This window comes from Lipotes vexillifer, unplaced genomic scaffold (assembly GCF_000442215.2).
Source record: "Lipotes vexillifer unplaced genomic scaffold, Lipotes_vexillifer_v1.1 scaffold6, whole genome shotgun sequence".
In the NCBI taxonomy this organism is placed as follows: Eukaryota; Metazoa; Chordata; class Mammalia; order Artiodactyla; family Lipotidae; genus Lipotes; species Lipotes vexillifer.
The window spans coordinates 2,450,608-2,468,728 of record NW_006799037.1 but is presented as its reverse complement, the minus strand read 5'-3'; the positions used below and the strand labels follow the sequence as shown (position 1 = coordinate 2,468,728).

At 53.6% G+C, this 18,121-nt stretch overlaps 1 protein-coding gene across 2 annotated transcripts in view; it reads left to right on the top strand.

Annotated features, from left to right (window-relative positions):
* Positions 1-17,157, top strand: part of DKK3 (dickkopf Wnt signaling pathway inhibitor 3) — a 47,729-nt gene extending 30,572 nt beyond the window's left edge. Inside the window, exons 4-7 of one of the 2 annotated variants that reach the window (XM_007471408.1) lie at positions 11,995-12,087; positions 13,219-13,363; positions 14,602-14,758; positions 15,575-17,157. In XM_007471408.1, coding sequence (XP_007471470.1) covers positions 11,995-12,087; positions 13,219-13,363; positions 14,602-14,758; positions 15,575-15,794 — 615 coding nt within the window. In that variant the 3' untranslated portion in view covers positions 15,795-17,157. The remainder of the gene's footprint in view (positions 1-11,994; positions 12,088-13,218; positions 13,364-14,601; positions 14,759-15,574) is intronic. The other variant, XM_007471409.1, reaches the window with a different exon arrangement.
* The last annotated feature ends 964 nt before the right edge of the window (positions 17,158-18,121 follow it).

Below are 18,121 nucleotides of genomic sequence, written 5' to 3'. Positions count from 1 at the left end.
GGGAAAGAGACAAGCAGAAGCTGTGTTGCCTCTCATGACCCAGCCTTGAAAGTCATGCAGCATCACTGTATCAGATTCATTAAAAGTGAGCCTAGGGGCTTCCCTGGTGGCGCAGTGGTTGAGAATCCGCCTGCCAATGCAGGGGACATGGATTCAATCCCTGGTCTGGGAAGATCCCACATGCTGTGGAGCAACTAAGCCCGTGCGCCACAAGTACTGAGCCTGCGCTCTAGAGCCCTCAAGCCACAACTACTGAAGCCCACGCGCCTAGAGCCCGTGCTCCACAACAAGAGAAGCCACCGCAATGAGAAGCCTGCGCACCGCAACGAAGAGTAGCCCCCGCTCGCTGCAACTAGAGAAAGCCCGCGCACAGCAACGAAGACCCAGCGTAGCCAAAAATAAAATTAATTAATTAATTTAAAAAAAAAGGTGAGCCTAGGTGCTCTCCTAGGTTGGGTGGGATAGTTGAGGGACTGCCCTTTCAGTCCCCCCAGCTACCTATTTCAAAACACCGTCCAAAGATGCTGTAAGTGCTCTGGTGAGACGAGGCCAGTGACTCAGGTGAAGGTCTCAGAGGGCTTTGGGAATTGAGGCACGTCCCGCCTTGGGTTGCCTAGAGACACAAATGACCAGCCAGCCACCGGCCACCTTGACTGCTGCTGGACGGGGTCACTCCTCAGAGAGAAAAACCAATTACAGACACTTGAAGCCTGCACAGTTTGAATCTTGGCTCTCCCAGTGTCAGTATTGGCAAGTCTTATAAATGCCTGTTGGTCTTTGTAGCCCAAACGTATTCCCCTTTTCACCCTGCTTTCACTGGGGTGGGTACTGAGGGCCAGGGGTACCCGGGAGACAGGCTCTCGCTGCCCAGTGGGGAGGGTCAGGGATGTGTCTGAGGAGGATACATTGTGTTGCTCCTTAAAGATGAATTGGCAGAGCGGGGAAGTGAGGGCATTCTAGAAGCAGTGACCAAAATTGGGTCTTGAGGAGGTCAGGAAATTGGACTGGAAAGCAGGCTGGGAACTGACCATGAAGGGCTCTGTGTGCTGTGCAGAGACTGGACTCGGGTCATCGTAGGCAGAGAAGGTGGGAAGACAGTGAGTTACAAGATGGAGTGTCCTCAGGGTGAAGGTCTCACCGGGACTCACAACCTGGGTGAATTTGCTAGGACCCTTGAGCCCTGCAGATGCAGACATGGGATATCCTTGGCCCTTTTGTGAACTGAACTCAGACCTCACTGATGTGTAGGTTATTAGTTTGCATGGGTGAGGAACATCTCTTTCCAGTGGCAGGAATGTTGGCGCCCCATCCAGGACACCCCCCATCTGGTGTCAGGGTCTTGAGGAGCCAGGTTGGTTGTCTGAGGGTTGCTGGCGGAGTGAGAATTCCAGCCAAGGGGGCAGTTCACGGTTCCAGGTGCTGCCTGGTGCAGGCAGAGAGCTCCCCGTGCCGGAACCTCAGGACCCCGTCTCTCAGGTCACAGGGGGACATACCTGTTTTTTTTTTCACTTCTCTCTTTGTCACACTTTGTTATTATGCCACCATCACAGATGCAGTCTGGATGTTCCCTGGGCCTGGAGGGCCGCCTGTCTCCTCCAATTTGGCAATGATTGAATTAGTCCAACCTCAGCTTCCTCCAGGGCCCCTCTGCTGGAGCAGCTTTCAGAACAATTATGGTTAGGCTCCTGATGACTTGGGCAGCAGGCATCTTCTGCACCAACCGTGTCCCGTGTGTATTTGGTGAAGGTCAAATTTTCAAAGTCTGCCTTTGGAATGGGAGGTAGGGGCCGTGCAGACTCAGAGCCTCAGAAACGTGGATGGGGAGAGGGTGGAGGGCTCACTCCACTGCTTCTAACCCAGGCGGTGACAGCACTCAATTGGTTAGACACAGATTGGACACGTGAATAAGTTTTTTTTGGAATTAAATATGGGTATAAATTCCCCAGAGGCAACATGGCTCAGGCTAAAAGAATGTGCTGGGAAGTTCCGTGAGTGTGGGGCTGGCTGTCTCTGTGGCCTGTCTGTGGGACAGGCTTTAGTCTGGAACACCCCTCTCCGTCCTTGAGGACCTGTGGGTGTGACGGTCTCCTCAGAGGGCCCGAGGTCTGGGCTGGGGGCCAGGAGGAGAGAACTCCAGGACCATGTCCTGAGTGATATGGGCACCGCAGGCTCTGGGGTATGGGTCTCCACACCTCGTGTGCTGAGCCCAGCTGGGGCCACATTTTCCTGTTTCACGGGCTGTGTGACTGGGGAAGAGGTATTGGTGGGAGCAGCCCCGGAGCCCCAGGCCTTTGCAGATGTTGGGACTTTAGGATAACGATAGTTGGCGTCGGCTCCTGGCTCTGGCCTGGGGTTTTCCATCGGGCGATCCCTGCAGCGTGGGTCAGGCCACAGCCCTGGGTGAGGTTTGCAGCTCTGACTGAGAGTTTCCAGGGCAGCATCTAGGAGAGGCTGGGGGCACCCTGCTGTGTTCGAGACAAATGTGCATGAGTGTCACAGCTCCTGCGATTGGCCTGGTCTTAAGGTCAAAGGAGGAGCCTGAGGAACAGGGGAAGCTGACTTGGAGATCCTGTAGAAGGAAGGGGAGGCCGCCTGCCGCTGCTTTCAGCACCACTCCCAGCTCTCTGGGCACCTGCACGAGGGCCCAGCCTTGGAGACCCTGCCCTCCCTTGCAGGCAGAGCTGGCAGCTCCCAGGCTCCCCCAGAGGCCTCCTGCCCCACACTTCTCCCTCCTACCCCCTGGCCTGGGCCCCCAGGCTGCCTGCTCCCTGGGGTCTGTCCTTTTCTCCCTAGAGCACTGGGTCGGGGTCAGATGGAACTCTTGGGCTGAGTGCCCCGCCTTACCACTTCTTACCCATGACCTTGGCAAGTGACCTCACTGCCTTGGTCTGTAAAGTTGGGCTTCTCTTGCTCACTTTGGAAGACGATGAGATGAGATGAGGGATGCCAAATGCCTAGCACCCAGGGTGATTGAATCGTGTGTCTCCTGGCTGCTTGCATGCCCTCTTGTAATTGGGCATCCCTGGGCCCCCCTTGTACTTCTGTGCACCTGTCCTCCTCCCTCCTGTCTCCCCACAGCAGAAGGCTCCAGGGTGAAGCAGGAGGTTGTCTTGTGGTGATGGATGGAGAGCCCTGGCTGCACCTGACATTCTGGGTCTTTTCAGTAGGACAGGTATTCACTCTAGAATGAGATCTGCTGGCCTGAACTTAGCTCAGAAGCTTACCCAAGGCTTCCCACGGTCACTTTTTGAGCTCCTGCAGTGAGTTAAGAGCGCAGACAGAGGTGCGCCCTGGGGGTTGAGTCCTGGGGGCCCGGCACTGTTCCAAGAGCATATGCACATTTTCTCTCTTTTCATCTGTCCAACAGCCTCTTGACGTTTCTCATTTTACAGACAAATCGAGGCACAGAGAGGCTCAGTAACTTGCCCAAGGTCACCCAGCTTGTAAGTGAACCCGTATTCAATTCCAGGCTGGGGCCCCAAAGCCTGCAGCTCACCCTCATGCCAACCCCAGGTACACTGGTGCCATGTGGCCTTGAGGGGCTGGAGGACATGGAGTAACCAGAGTGCATTGAGTGCAGCGATGGGGCCCGGAGAGGGAGGTGTGAGGGTGTGTGCTCCCAGAGTGCCCGGGAGTTCCCCAGTGTTGGCACTGCAGGGCCCACATCCCAGGAAGCCCCCCCGGTTCTGGGAAGATCAGGACGGTTGGTGTCCACAGTCTGCTCAGGAGGGCCAGGGCTCAGAGAACAGCCCCACGTCTGGGAGGGACATTTGTTTATCTCAGACTGTACCACCCCCGCATCCCAGGAGCATTCAGGGCCCGGCACCACCACTACACACCTGGGGCCAGGAGAAGACCATCCATCCAAACTCTGTAACCAGAGCATGGGCCTGGGTCCCAAAACTTGCTGGCTGAAAGTTTCTGGGCTCAGCGCAGAAACCTTGTTCCGGTCCCTGGGGTAAAAATCCTTCAGAATGTGCCGTGTCTTCCCCCCGCCACTGACCCGATCCCCTCGGCTCCCACCCCGAGGGACATTTGAAGCTCAGGAACAGAGGCTGGATGTGTGTGGAAGGTCCGAAACAGGAGATTTGGCCACAGGCTTGTTGGGAGCAGCGGGTGTCAGATTCCTCGGGCTGCCAGAATAAAGCACTGCAAGCTAGATGACAGGGTGACCCAACAGAAATGTGTTGTCTCGCAGCTCTGGAGGCTGGAGGTCTGAAGTCGAGCTGTTGGCCGAGGTGGGTCCTCTGAGGGCTGTGAGGGAACAGCTTGTAGATCTTCTCTCTGTTCTTCACAACATCTTCCTTCCAGCAGTGTCTGTCTCCGTGTCCAAATTTCCCCTTTTCATAAAGACACCAGGTGTATCGGTCTAGGGCCCACCCTAATCACCTCATCTTAAGTAATTATATCTGCAATGACCCTGTTTCTAAATACGGTCACATTCTGAGGTATAACGACTGAAAAAAAAAAAAAAAAAAGCACAACCTGCAAGTTGAGAGTTATGTTTTATTCGGTGGACATTCTGAGGACTTCAAGCACGGAAGAGAGGACTCTCGGATCACTCTGAGGGACTGTTCCGAAGAGGCAAGGCGGGGGAGCCAGGATATATAGGAATTTTTGTAACAAAGGCCAGGTAGTCAGGACATCAAAAGATTACTATTAATTAAAGAAAACCAGATATCTCAAGTTAAGGAAGTTAGCACTTTTCTATGTATGGGAAGATGCTAGAGTCTGGACTCACTGAAATCATTCCTTTGATGTGCACCTCAGCTGTCTGGGGCCAGTACCCTGCTTTTCTCCATGCTGAATTCCCCTGGGGTGCACAGTTGGGGGTGACTGCAGTGGCTGAGGGCTTGGCAGTGGGCAGCCCCTTTGGTTTGTCTCCATCCTGAGTTCCCTCAGGGCTCATGGTTCGGGGCAGCTGTAATGTGATGGCTTGATGGCTGCAACATCCTTTGTTTACTGATATGGCAGGCAACATTTTTCATTCACAGGTACTAGGAATCAGGGCTTCAAAATATGAATTTGGGGGGGAGCATAATTCAACCTGTACCTGGGTATTCAGAGGCAACAGGGTGTGGTGGAAGGTCAGTGAGCCTCAGCTTGGGTGTCTGATGGACTTGGGTTTACATCTTAGTGTTTCCAACTCCATCGATGACCTTGGGCTCTGAGCCTCAGTTTACTTATCTGCAAAGTGGAGATTGGTCTTTGGTTCATCTATGTATTTTTAACTGAACGGCGACTCTGCGCCAGGCACATGCTGGGGGATGTGAAGTGACCTCACGGGGCTGTGAGGATAGAGAGAGCCATGGAAGCCCAAGCAGGTGCTGGCACACAGCAGGTGCTCTCTGAACCTTCCCTGCTGCAGGGGGTGTAGCTCCAAGGGCCAGCGAGTTTCAGCTGGTGGATGTCCCCTGGGCCTTCATTTCATGTGCCCTGGCTGGTTCCCCTGAAGATGGGTTTGAGAGGAGCCTGTGGAAAGCCCCAGCCCTGGCAGTGGCCCCCCTGGTGGCCTCCTCCTTTAGCCCTCTCGATATAAGAATGTCTGGATTCCCAGGGACCATGGACAACATGTCCCGGCCAGTGTGAGAAGCGAAGTGTGGCAGCAGGAGGGCCACAGAGAAGCTGAGCTCCCCCGCCGCTCGCCACACAGAAGCCAAGGAAAGCCTCGCGGGGTTCCTGTGCTGTTTTCTCCCCCTCCCTTTGCTTCCCCTGATAAACTCTGAAATGGAAAATCAAAGACGCAGAATGGCTCCTTTGCCATTTTCCAGTATTTCATGGTAATGTCGAAGTGCCAGGGCCATTTCCCGGCCTAGCATCCTGCCAAATCTCCAGCGTGTTCCCTGCCAGTCCCGCCTCCCCGCCAGCCTCTGAGCAGAGTGCTGTGCAGAGCGCCTTCTAAACGTAGCTCCGTCCTCAGAACAACAAAGCCTCCCCCCCCCCGCCCCGCCCCCCTTCCTCTGAATGGCTGCGTTCCTGACAGCAGGCCTCTAGGCTGTTTGTCAGCCTTCCCCACCAGGCTGGGAGGGAGGGGTGGGGACAGACAGCAAGTGGCCAGGACCGGGGGAGCCTCTGAAGAAGCTGGTTCTAAGTGACCCAGCTTTGAGGCCCAGATGCCCATGGGCTGTGGCCTTGGCCCTGAGTCTCCGGGGATGTGTGGGGCCTGGGGCCTTGTCCCAGGCGGGCTCTGCTAAGCTGGGACTGAGGCACAGGAGACTGGTTGGCGCTGAAGGGAGAGAGGTGATCCTCCCAGAAGGGGAGATGGAAGGATCCTGTCTTTAGGGTCAGACCCACTGGCTTAGACTCGCAACGCCACGTCTGGGCTTGGTGACTCTGGACAGATCCTTCACCTTAAATCTCAGTTTCCACATCTGGGAAGTGTGGGTACTAAGGCCCGCGCTGGGGGGATTCAGGAGAACTGGTGCTGAGTGGTGGCAGCAGTGACCCAGCCGTGCCTGGGCCTGGTGCCAGAACACCGTGGGCAGCTGGTGTAGGCTCAGCTTGTCATCTCACCCCAGCACCTCATGCCACCTGCTCCGCGGTGCTCGCATGAGCCCTTCATTTTTTTCTTTTCTTTCTTTTTTAAAAATGTTTTGGCATTCTCCCAGCCCGGTGAGATAGGTCACAGCTGTGAAGTGGCAAAACCAGAATTCAGTTTCTGGTCTTTTGGCCTCTAGGGGTTCTTTACACTTTGAAGTTCCAAGGTTTCCAGTATGATCACAATTCTCAAAGAGCATCTCTAGCATTTCTAGCGGCTGGGAATGCACATCCACAATAAGCGAGCTGGCAGACCGTTAACAAAGAAGCACTGAGCTTTCTTGGGGGTCAGTTATGCTGAACTAACCTGCCAGAGCCACTGGCAGGTAGCAGAAACATGTCTGCAAAGGAAACCATTGCTTTTGTGTATCTGGGTTTTTCAAAAGTGTTTGGCAAGGTTCCATGCCAAAAATTTTTCCATACCTAGGAAAAAATTAATTGCTTCACTGTGACTTTGTAGGGAATGCTTTGTTCTGCGTAGGAGTCAGTTTAGGGAAAGGAAGATATTCCTGAGGATGAACCTGTTTGCTTGATGGAGAATTGTGAACAGCAGGGGCTCTTAGCTCTTATCTTTTTTTTTTAAATTTAATTTATTTGGCTGCCCCGGGTCTTAGTTGCGGCATGTGGGATCTTCATTGCGGCATGCGGGATCTTTAGTTGCGGCATGTGGGATCTTTAGTTGCAGCATGAGAACTCTTAGCTGCGGCGTGTGGGATCTAGTTCCCTGACCAGGGATCGAACCCGGGCCCCCTGCACTGGGAGCGTGGGCTCCTAGCCCCTGGACCACCAGGGAAGTCCGCCCCTGCCCCCACAGCTATCTTTTAAATTAAAGATCTGGAAGGGGGAGTATGTAGTAAAAATTCCAAGTCTATAGGATTCTTGGGGAATGAGAAGCCAAGTTAATGGAATGTGCATATTTTCTTGCTTTGGTTCCCAGATCAATGCTAACGGTCAGCATTTTGTTAGCCTGTTTGCTCCGGTAATATACAAGTGGTTTCACCCACTAAGCGGTATCCATCAGGTGCCCCCACATGCCAGGCGCTGTGCCGGGTCCAGGTGCGTGTCACACGTATTGTTATTCTGCTCTACAGGAGTGAGATTACATGCTTCTTTCACTTGCTTGTTTTACTTACTGATGGATCGCAAACATCACAGTGCAAAGAACTACCTCATTCTTTTTAATGTCTGCCTGGTGCCATTTTCCCACGAAATGATTGTGCAATAATTTAATCAGTCCCCTCTTACTGGGCATTTCCATTATTTCTGGATTACAAATATTATACTGATGTATAGCCTTAAACATCCCTGTACTTGGATATTTGCACATATGGATGAGTGTTTCTGAGGATAGCCGCCTGGAAGGGGAATTACTGGGTCAAAGGATCTATGCATTTACATTTTTGATAGATGCTGATTCAATTTTAATTACCCCCAAACTGCCATCTGGCAGTGCTCAGTTTCTCAAATCCCTACCAACATGGGATATTATGCAATGTATTAGTCTCCTATTGCTGCTGTAACAGCTTACCATATATTTAGTGGTTTAAAAACAGGAATTTATTATCTTACAGCTCCATAAATCAGAAGTCCAACAGGAGTCTCACTGGACTGAAATCAAAGTATTGGCAGGGCTGTGCTCCTTCTGGAAGGTCTAGGAGAAATACTGATCCTTGGCCCATGGCCCTTCCATAGACAAAGCCAGTTAGGTCTGGATAACTGGGGATGAGGGTCTTTGCATGTGGCATTGCTCTGACACGGACCCTGCTGCTCCTTGCCATGCGCAAAGCCCCTTACCATTACACTGAGTGCACCTGGATAATCTAGGCTTCCTTATGTCAGGTCAGCTGATTAACACCCTTAATTCCACCTGTGACTTTAATGTCCCCTTGCCATGTAACATGACGTGTCCATAGCTTCCAGGGATGAGGGTGTGGACACTGGGGTGTGGGGGGGGAGTATTCTGCCTACTGCAGATAGTATCAAACTTCTAGTTTCTGTTCTAAGTGAAAACATGATATCCAGCTCTGTTAAGTTGCATTTTCTTGATTATTGGTGAAATCGAACATCTTTTCTTTTTTTAAAAATATTTATTTATTTTTGGCTGTGTTGGGTCTTCGTTTCTGTGCGAGGGCTTTCTCTAGTTACGGCGAGCGGGGGCCACTCTTCATCACGGTGCGCGGGCCTCTCACTGTCGCAGCCTCTCTCGTTGTGGAGCACAAGCTCCAGACGCGCAGGCTCAGTAGTTGTGGCTCACGGGCCCAGTTGCTCCGCGGCATGTGGGATCCTCCCAGACCAGGGCTCGAACCCGTGTCCCATGCATTGGCAGGCAGACTCTCAACCACTGCGCCACCAGGGAAGCCCCTCGAATACCTTTTCTGCGTGAAGAGACAAAGCAGTTTCACTGGCTGTAAGTTGTCTGTTCATACCCTTCTCTCTTTTCTGCTGCGTTGCCTTGTTTTTTTTTAATTGAATGATAAATTCTTTGAGGGCAAAGGCCTTCTCCTATTCACGTTTGTATCCCAGTGCTTCAAAATGCGGCCGGGTTCAGAGAAGGGCCTTGATACCTGTGGGCCCTCTACCCCTCCCTCCCTCCTTCCTGCCCCCACCACCCCATGCTCTTGCTATTCTGTTTTGGAAGAAATGTCAGGACGCTTCTGGCTTAACTGGCTGATTTGAGTCTGTGTCGAGGAAGGCGCGGTGGCTGAGTGCTTTACTTATAAACCTGTCGGCTTCTCAGGCTATTATGGACTCTGGGGTCACACAGACTGAGTGCCCTGCCTCCAGCTCAGCCCCTGATTTGGGCGGCCCTTCCGCCCCTCTGAGACTCAGTTTTCTCACCAGTAAAAAGAGCCGACCTTTTAGCGTTGCTGGGTTGGGAACAGGGACAAGATTGATTCCTTTTGGGAAGGCAGACCCTACTTGCTGAGCTGCTGCACTGCCGTGGTGATGGAAAGTTCAGGCAGAGCCGTGGGAGGGGGCTCGTGGGCCGAGATGAGTGGGACGCAGGGGAGACACAGAGAAGAGCAATTTTAGGTCATCTTGCAGGGTGGTGGGCAGTGTGCTCTCCTTTTGTTACTGAATCAAACTTGGGTCCACTTGCCTGCACACAGTAAAGCCAATCTACTGATGCCGGGTTGTGGTGAGGAAAGTGCAGCGTTTGTTGCAAGGCCAAGCAAGGAGTAAGGCTCAGAAGATCCCAACTCCCCGATGGCTTTCAGGGAAGGGTTTTTAAAGACAGGCTGAGGGAGAGAGTTGCACATGTGCGTGATGAGCTTGCCGACATTCTTCTGATGGGTGGGAAGGTAACCGGGAGTCAGCGTCATCAGTCTTCTGGTTCCAATTGCCTGGGGTCTGTGGGCTTGTGATCGGCATACAGTTAACTTCTTCCACCTGCTGGGGGTTTCAGTAACTGCAAAATGGCCCAAGGACATATTTAATGGCTAAACTATCACTGTCTTGTCTTGACTGTTTTCCTTTGGTTCTGCATTTTCTCACTTCTCTGATTAAATTTTTTCTTTAGAACTCAGGAAAGGCCTAGGAGGTTAAAGTTTTTCTACAAACAAGAGGCAGGCGGAGGACATGGGGTGGGGGTGAGGGTCTGTCCCAGGAAGGCCCCATTGGGTCCTGCTTGGTTACCCTTGGACACTTTTTGAGAGATTACAGTAGAGATTTAAATTACTTTTCACTTGTTCTGGGTGTCAGCCCTGGTCCCTTCTGGAGCCCCTGGTGAGCACAGAGCCTGGCACACGGGGGTGACTGGTACCACGTCTCCAGGTTGGCCTCTTCCCCGTCATCGCTCAGAGGGGCTGTGGGAAGATGGTGTCCAGTGGGACTGATGGTCTTCCTGGCTGGGTGAGCCTTGCTTGGTGAACAGAGCATGACTGCATGCTCTGAGGTATGCCAGGCTGGGGGTCAGTGCCGGGCGGGAGTTGCAACAGTCCTATGCAGAGGCCAAGCCTGCAGCTGCCCTGAACCAAATACCCATCTTCTTAGGCCTGCAGTGTTGGCCTGGGGACACTTGTCCCTTCTCAGGGACAAAGCTTCATTTCCCTAGGCTACCTGGCCAGAGCCTCCCTGCTGACCCCCAGGCCTACACACATGCTCTGGCCCTGGGGGTCCCTAGAAGACCCCGTTCACAATCTCCTGTCCATACCCATTAGCACTGGTGCCTCAGCTCACAGAGCAGAGGTAGGGACCAGCCCAGGCCACTTAGGCCAGGGGTTGCCCATCCAGGCCTTTCTGGGTCCGGCTCCACACTTGCTTTCAGCACGGAGCATGCCCAGGTCAGAGCGGGGAGGCAGGTCCCTCCCTCCCCCAGACGCTTCCATAAGGTTCACTGGGGCCCCAGAACACCTGCCTCAGGAGAGTTTCTCATCCGTGGGTCCCTGACGGCCGCATCTGGAGCCCTAGGCCCCCTCAGCCAAGGGCTGGTGGTGGAGAGGGTCCCCCTACCCTGAATAGCTGTTCTATCTTGGGGGGGCCCCCTTGGCCTCTCTGAGCCTCAGTTTCCAGGTTGATAGCATGGGGAAAGTAATCGCTCCCTGCTGCTTGCTGGGGAAGCCATGAGGTAGGCTGGGGACATTGAGCCCGCCGGGGCTGGCACCATGACGGGTTGTCAGTGGTGGATCTTATGCCTCTCGCCTCTGCTGCCCTCCTCTCCCTCTGAAGCTACCAGTTCCCAGGCCTGAGCCTGACAGCAGGCCCGGAGCTAAAGCAGCCCTGCTCCTGCCAGTGACGGGTGACCGTGGCCGGGCCGCAGTGGCCTCTCTGGTGGCCTCCCTCTTCTGGGCCTCGGGCCTTGGGGTGGACAGATCCCTTCTCTCCCTTTCTCCTCCATTTGTCCGGCCGAGCAGGGCTGGCAGCCATGAGAAGGCACCTGGGCTGGAGGGCTGAGTGCCAGCTGCACCCTCCTCGGGTTTCAAAGCTGGCAGCTGCCTTTGCCAGGCAGCCCTGGACCCCAGACCAGGACCCCCAGGAGGCCCCCCGACAGCTGCACAGCCTCTGCAGCACTTTTTCTTCACTGTCAGCAGGGCCCTGCTGGGCCTCGACCCCAGCCCTTCCTGTGCAGCCACCTGGGCCTGGAACTCATTAGCTCTTCTTATTAAATCCATCTGCTCCTCGTTGAAGAATGGCTCTGAGTCTCTGTGCTCCCATCCCGGGCGTGTGAGGGGGAGGGCTGCACGCAGACTCGATTGTGTGCACTGGGTGTGGCATCCTGCAGGGCAGAAGCCCACGCGGGCGGGGTGGGTGAGGGCCCCACCAGCCGGGAGGGAGTGGATGCTGAAGTGAGAGAGCCAGGCGGGCCGCCTGGGTGTAAGAGGAGTGTGGAGGCCATTCCTGTGGGCTAAGACTGCGGGAGAAAGGGGGGCTTGGCCCTTGCAGGGCACCGCGGGTCAGCTGATCTGCCTCTCACTGATGAAGCTGCTCCCTCCTCCTCTCTCCTCCCCTCCCTCCCAGGAGTGCATCATTGATGAGGACTGTGGGCCTGGCAGGTACTGCCAGTTTTCCAGCTTCGAGTACTCCTGCCAGCCATGCCGGGACCAGCAGACAGTGAGTGTGCCCAGAGGCCCCGAGAGCTGCAGCGCCAGGGCCATGGGGGCCCAGAAAAGGGGACCCGGGGGAGAAGGCCAGTGGCCCCCGGTTCTCAGCTGGGCTTCCTGGAAGCCTCCTATGGGGCCCCACCGTGTCCACGCTTGGAACAGCCAGTCCATGGTGCCCAGTGGGGCTGACTGCTGGGGTGACCAGGAGCCATCTGCAGACCTGCTGTCACCGTGCCCGCCCAGTGACTTCTGGTCCCAGTGCCTGCCTCACAGATACGAGAGATGGGGAGGGAGGACAGAGGAGGCCCCACCCTGCCCCTTCCCTGGGGAAGACCATCCCAGTAGACGCAGCCGGCAACACCACGGCAGCCCTTGGGCAGGGAAGGGGTAACCCACCCGCCAGATCTTTCTCCCAGTCTGCTCAGAGAGGGCAGAAGGAGGCCCAGGAAGAAGCCAGAGCATGTTCCAGATGGAGGTTCCACAGGGAAGCGGGAAGCCGGGGAAGAGTGACACTCCCTCTGCCCAACAGATGTTTTGGACAAAGCCATATATGGGCTTTTCTGGTCCTTTCCGTTATTAAGGCAGTAACACAGCACGATAACAAGTTTGGAAAATAGAGGGCTTCTTGCTGCCCCACCTGGCCTCACCTGTAGTTAGGCAGCTCCTGGCCTGATTGGTGCCACCACTCCACATGTGCGATCCCAGGTCCAAGGCACCCAGTGCCCTCCCGTCCATGTGGCTGCCCAGGCTTGGGCCTTAATTTAATCAGCTGATCAGATTCACGCTGCTGTCTGCGTCTGTGGGCCATAAGCCATCTTCCTTCTTGACCGTTAATTAGGGACCTAATGAAAAGGAGGCAAGGCCAAGTCTGGGGGGGAACCGAAAACATGCAACCATCCTTTATAAAATCTCAAGCTGTGTAGGACTCCCCCAGGTGTCATGTTTCCTGCCCAGCTCCCATCTCCACCCCCTTGACTTCCCTAAGACACCCCCAGACCAAGGAGCTCGGTTTCCTCCTGTCTATAGTAGGAGGATGTGGGGTAGCCGACCTGCACTGTCTCCAGGCTTCTGGATTGGGGGCAGGGACAGGCTGGGCTCCCTCAGGTCCGTAAGCCTCCTGTGTTTTCCCTCCCCGCTGCAGCTCTGCACCCGGGACAGCGAGTGTTGTGGAGACCAGCTGTGCGTCTGGGGTCACTGCACCAGAACGGCCACCAAAGGCGGCAACGGGACCATCTGTGACAACCAGAGGGACTGCCAGCCGGGGCTGTGCTGTGCCTTCCAGAGAGGTGGGTGGGCTCCCCTCTGGGGGCAGGACAAGCCCTGTCCCAAGCTCCAGCACACTGGGCCTCCTGGGGCCCTGTACATGCCAACCACACCTTTTCAGGGACCTCCTCCTAGACAGGGTCCCCGATGCTCATTGGTATGTGTCCCAGCGCCGCAACTTCTGCCCGGGGCTGAAGACCAGCTCTCTGTCTCACTCTTTTTCTTTTCCCTCCTGTGATACCTAGAAATTAAATTCCTTCAGGATGCATGAGCCCAAGGAGGGAGGAATACCCCCCAGGTGGGTGGGATGAGGGCACCCCCTCCCCATCCTACTCCACCCATTCCCCAGGCCTCAGGGTAGCACCTGGCCCTGGTCCGCTTTCCTGCGAGTGGCCCCCTTCTACTCCCATCTCCCATTCTCACTGCCTCTCCCAGGTGAGGTCTGCTCAGGTGCTCTCCCCATCCACGGGTGTTTCTGAAACCGTCCCATAACCCCCCCCTCAAGCCCTAGTCCACCTGGTACCTGCTGCCCCAGCAATTTTCCTCAAGGACATGGCTCCCTGGGTATCATTCCTCTGGGAGCTGTGGTTGCTCCTGTCCTGTCACTTCAATTCCACTCCTCGGTTGGTCTTCCAAGACCTCGGCCGGGTCCAGCTTACCTGTCCTCCTTTTCTCTCCTTGGCCCATCTGGGAATCTCGCTGTCCCAACCTTTCTCACCAGCCCAACCCCCCAGGCCTTTGTTGTTTCTGTGCTCCAGCCTTTTTTTTCTATTTTTTAATACACACACACACACACACACACACACACACACACACATATATATAAATATAGTTTCATTTTTTAATTATACAAATAATACATTTTCAATGTACGAAAAGTGGAAGATACAGATAAGCAAAGGTCTTATCTATATCCTTCCAGATTTTTTTTCTTTGAACACATATTTTGTAATGATAATTCCTGCCCCTCCAAAAAAAAACTTCAGTGCCTTTTTCTACTCTTAATTTCTCCATACCTCTGGCCTCAAAACCCAGCACAAGACCACCTCTTCCAGGCAGTCCTCCCTAACTGCTCCAGCCCTCCCAGCTTGTTCCCTCCTGAGCCCATGCCATCATTCTGGTTTCCTACCATTCCACCTCTTCAATCCCAACCTCCACTTTGGGGTTCAGGGTGGAAGCTGGGGGGGCTGCACCCCATTTCTCTGCTCCTTCCTTTGGTGCCTGCCTGCCTGGTACAGGGGTAACCTTCAGCTGGTTCCAGGTCTGTTGTTTCCTGTGTGCACACCCCTGCCTGTGGAGGGTGAGCTCTGCCACGACCCTGCCAGCCGGCTTTTGGATCTCATCACCTGGGAGCTGGAGCCTGATGGAGCTTTGGACCGATGCCCATGTGCCAGTGGCCTCCTCTGCCAGCCTCACAGGTGAGGTCTCACTTGCCCTTTCTGTCGGGGGCTGAGAGCAAATGAGGTGCCACCCAGTGGGGATCCAGGAGCAGGAGCAGGGTGGGGGGAAGATGTGGATTTAATTTAAGGTAGGTTTAGTTGGTGGTGTCCTTGGGTCTTCCAGATGGAGAGTCCAATAGCGGATTTGTAAGACTAGGGCTCAGGAGGTGTGGCCAGGGGTACAGATTTGGGCTCATCTGTGTGAGGGTTGAAGCCTCCTCAGTAGATGACCTTAAAAAAGATTGGGTGTGGAGGGAGCCGGGAGAGTGGCCAGCAGAGGAGACTGAGAAGGTGCAGTCAGAGAGGTAGGAGGGCAGCCGGGAGAGTGGCCAGCAGAGTAGAGGCCGTGGAGAGACGTGAAGCACCAGGCCTGCTCAGATGCTAAGTTCTCCGTGCGCGTCTCACTCAGCAGCCGCTGCTCCGCCTTCTCTCCCAGCAGGATCCAGCGTGGCTGGGGAAACAGACAGAACCCTGGCCCTGGCCCACAAGGCCCAGGGCTCCCCATAGGTGCAGCAGGGGCTGCTGCTGCCTGGGGGCCCGGATGGGCAGGGGGCTGTAAACTCTCAGACCCCAGCGTCCTCAGGGCTGCCAGAGAGGGTCCGTGACAGGAGGACAGACCTGTGGCTCGACGTGGGGGAGCTCACCTTGGAGCACATTCTCCAAAGGTGACCCTCCCTCAGCATCTGCTTTAAGGCAGGATGTTAGAGGAGGTGCCGTGAAAGTGAGCTGGGCTTGTGCAGAGGGCGGGGCCTCAGTTTGGGGGCCTGGGCCTCGCCCCCGTCCCTCCCTCCACAGCCACAGCCTGGTTTACGTGTGCAAGCCCACCTTCGTCGGGGGCCGCGATGAGGACGGAGCGAACCTGGTGCCCAGAGACGTCCCCGATGAGTATGAAGACGGCGGCTTCATCGAGGAGGTGCGTCGGGAGCTGGAGAACCTGGAGAGGAGCCTGTCGGTGGAAATGGCTCTCAGGGAGCTCGGGGCTGCCTCGGAGCTGCTGGAGGGAGAGGAGATTTAGACCCAGGCCTGTTCTGTGGGTAGACATGCAACAGAAGTAGTTAATTTATTTCCCCAGCTGTGTCCCTAGGTGTGGGCTCACCAGGCTTTTTTTCCATGGCCTCTTCCCAGTACATTTTCCCCTCTGGCTTAAAACAACATGAGGGGCTGCACCCTTGCCCAGCACCCACCCGCCTCCCCCATGCATCACAATTCTGGTGTCGGGGAAGAGCAGGGTGTGGGAGGCTGAAGGTAGAATAGGGCTGCTAAACTGGTCCAAAGTATTGGCTGCTTCGCCTCTGCTGGTTGGCAGACGGCACGTTTCATTTTGTGTGACATTGCCTCGAGAATAGTTGGAGGGGAGGGGATGGAAAAGAATGCAGAATTTCCCCACATGAGTTTTGGGGTAATGTTAACTCTCAAACATGTGGAGAAGAATGCCCTGCTTTGCAAACGTAAACCTGCGAAAATGCAACAAGTGAATCTTTCATGCCGTTCTCCCCATGGGCACAGGCAAGCGCTGCCCTCAGCTGCTGCAGGTGAAACGTTCTCACTCCACGTTGCCTGCATTCATCCTCTCAGCAGTGTTACTTAGCTCCTACCTCTGTGCCAGTGTCATGTCCTCTCACCACAGCCTGGTGAAGGGGGCGTTGGTCTCCCCGTCTGTCAGGATCTCGGAGGCTCAGAGATGTCAAGTGGCTTTGCCAAGTCACACAACTAGTGAAGACCAGAGCAGGATGTCACCCAGGTGTGATTCCAAGCCCAGTACTCGCCCCACCAGCCTCGGTGCCACCAAAAGTACCCGCTACGAGGATGAAGAATGAGATTTTTTTTTTGAGGCACACCTGGAACTAAGGTCAAACTAGTTCACACATCCCTGTAAGATTAAAGTTCTGCTGTTTGTTAGAAAAACAGCGTTCTCCCCAGCGTGGGTGGCCATCACTCCAGTGGAGACAGAGGTATTTACACTATCCCCTGTGGCAGTCAGTTATATCAGTAACTTTGAAGGTACACATGACCGGAGCATAATATATAAGTTAATGTGCCAGAAACAGTACTTAGGTAATCTTAGGGCCAGGATTATAAATGAAGTTTGCAAAATCACTTACCAGCAACTGAAGACCGTATTGACTGCATGGAGAAAATCGAGCCAAGCAAGACTTTGTGAAATATGGTTGTAATATCCAAACTAAGAGCACTGAATTGTATGCTGTTCCATAAATGATATTTTCAAGTGTCATGGACTGTTTCCATCATGTATTCAGAGTTATTAAATGTTAAAGTCACACACAATTGTATAAGCATGCTTTCTTCAAGTTTTAAATTATGTATAAACATGTTGCATTTAGAAATCAAGCATAAATCACTTAAACTACTCTTTTGTAGCTCTTGGACTTCTTTTTCCTTTTGACTTTGAATAAATATAAAGCCCTTTCAGCCAGAAAAAATAAAATAGAAATGACCTGCATTGTCCAAAAAGAAAGTTCTTCCATAAAGCAAATTTTCCAGACAATGGAAGCACACCTCTTTTAGCATCAAAATATTTTAGAAATGTTAACCATTTTGGGATGGGAATTAGTCCTTAAGAGTGTCAGTGCTTCATTGTCTCTGAAAGAGTAAATGGAATGTGTATGCCTCTTTTCTGGGGAGGCTTCTTTAATCAAATGCAGTTCTGGGCCAAACACAGTAAGATCTTCAGTGACCATAATAATCCATAATTATAAACTACTATATATGAAGGTCAGCTGGGTGATTGATAGACACCAGATTAGACAGTCTACCCATATTCATTCAATCTTCACTGAACGCATGAGTATTTTCTTCATTTAACAGATGAAGAAATGGTGGAGACTCAAAAAGATTAAGTGATTGATAGAGCTAGAAGTCAAAACAATATCTAGTACAGTATGCCCAGGATATACTGATAAGTTTATCTCTTAAAATTAGCTGTTTTCTCTTCAATGTCCAGAATCATCAGGACCACTCTACATCTTTATTACTCAACAGATATTTACTCAGAACCAGGTGCTGTGATATGCACTAGGGGTACCAAGTTGATCCAGATAGGGTCCTACCCTGAAGGCATCACAGCCTAATGAGGGAGATACACTAAACGCAGCACTGACAAAATGAAAGCAGTCAACCTGATATCTGAACAGAGCGTTACGGGATCCTCAAAGGAGCCACGTGGCTTGGGAGAGCTGGCATGGGAACTGGCTTTCCAAGATGATAGTATATCAGGAGGACAGACGGAATAGGAAAGGGCATTCTGGGGTACAGGCAGAGGGAGGGAGGCAAGGAGGAGGGATGGTATATAGGGGGAACTGCAAGTAATTCACAGTGGCTGGA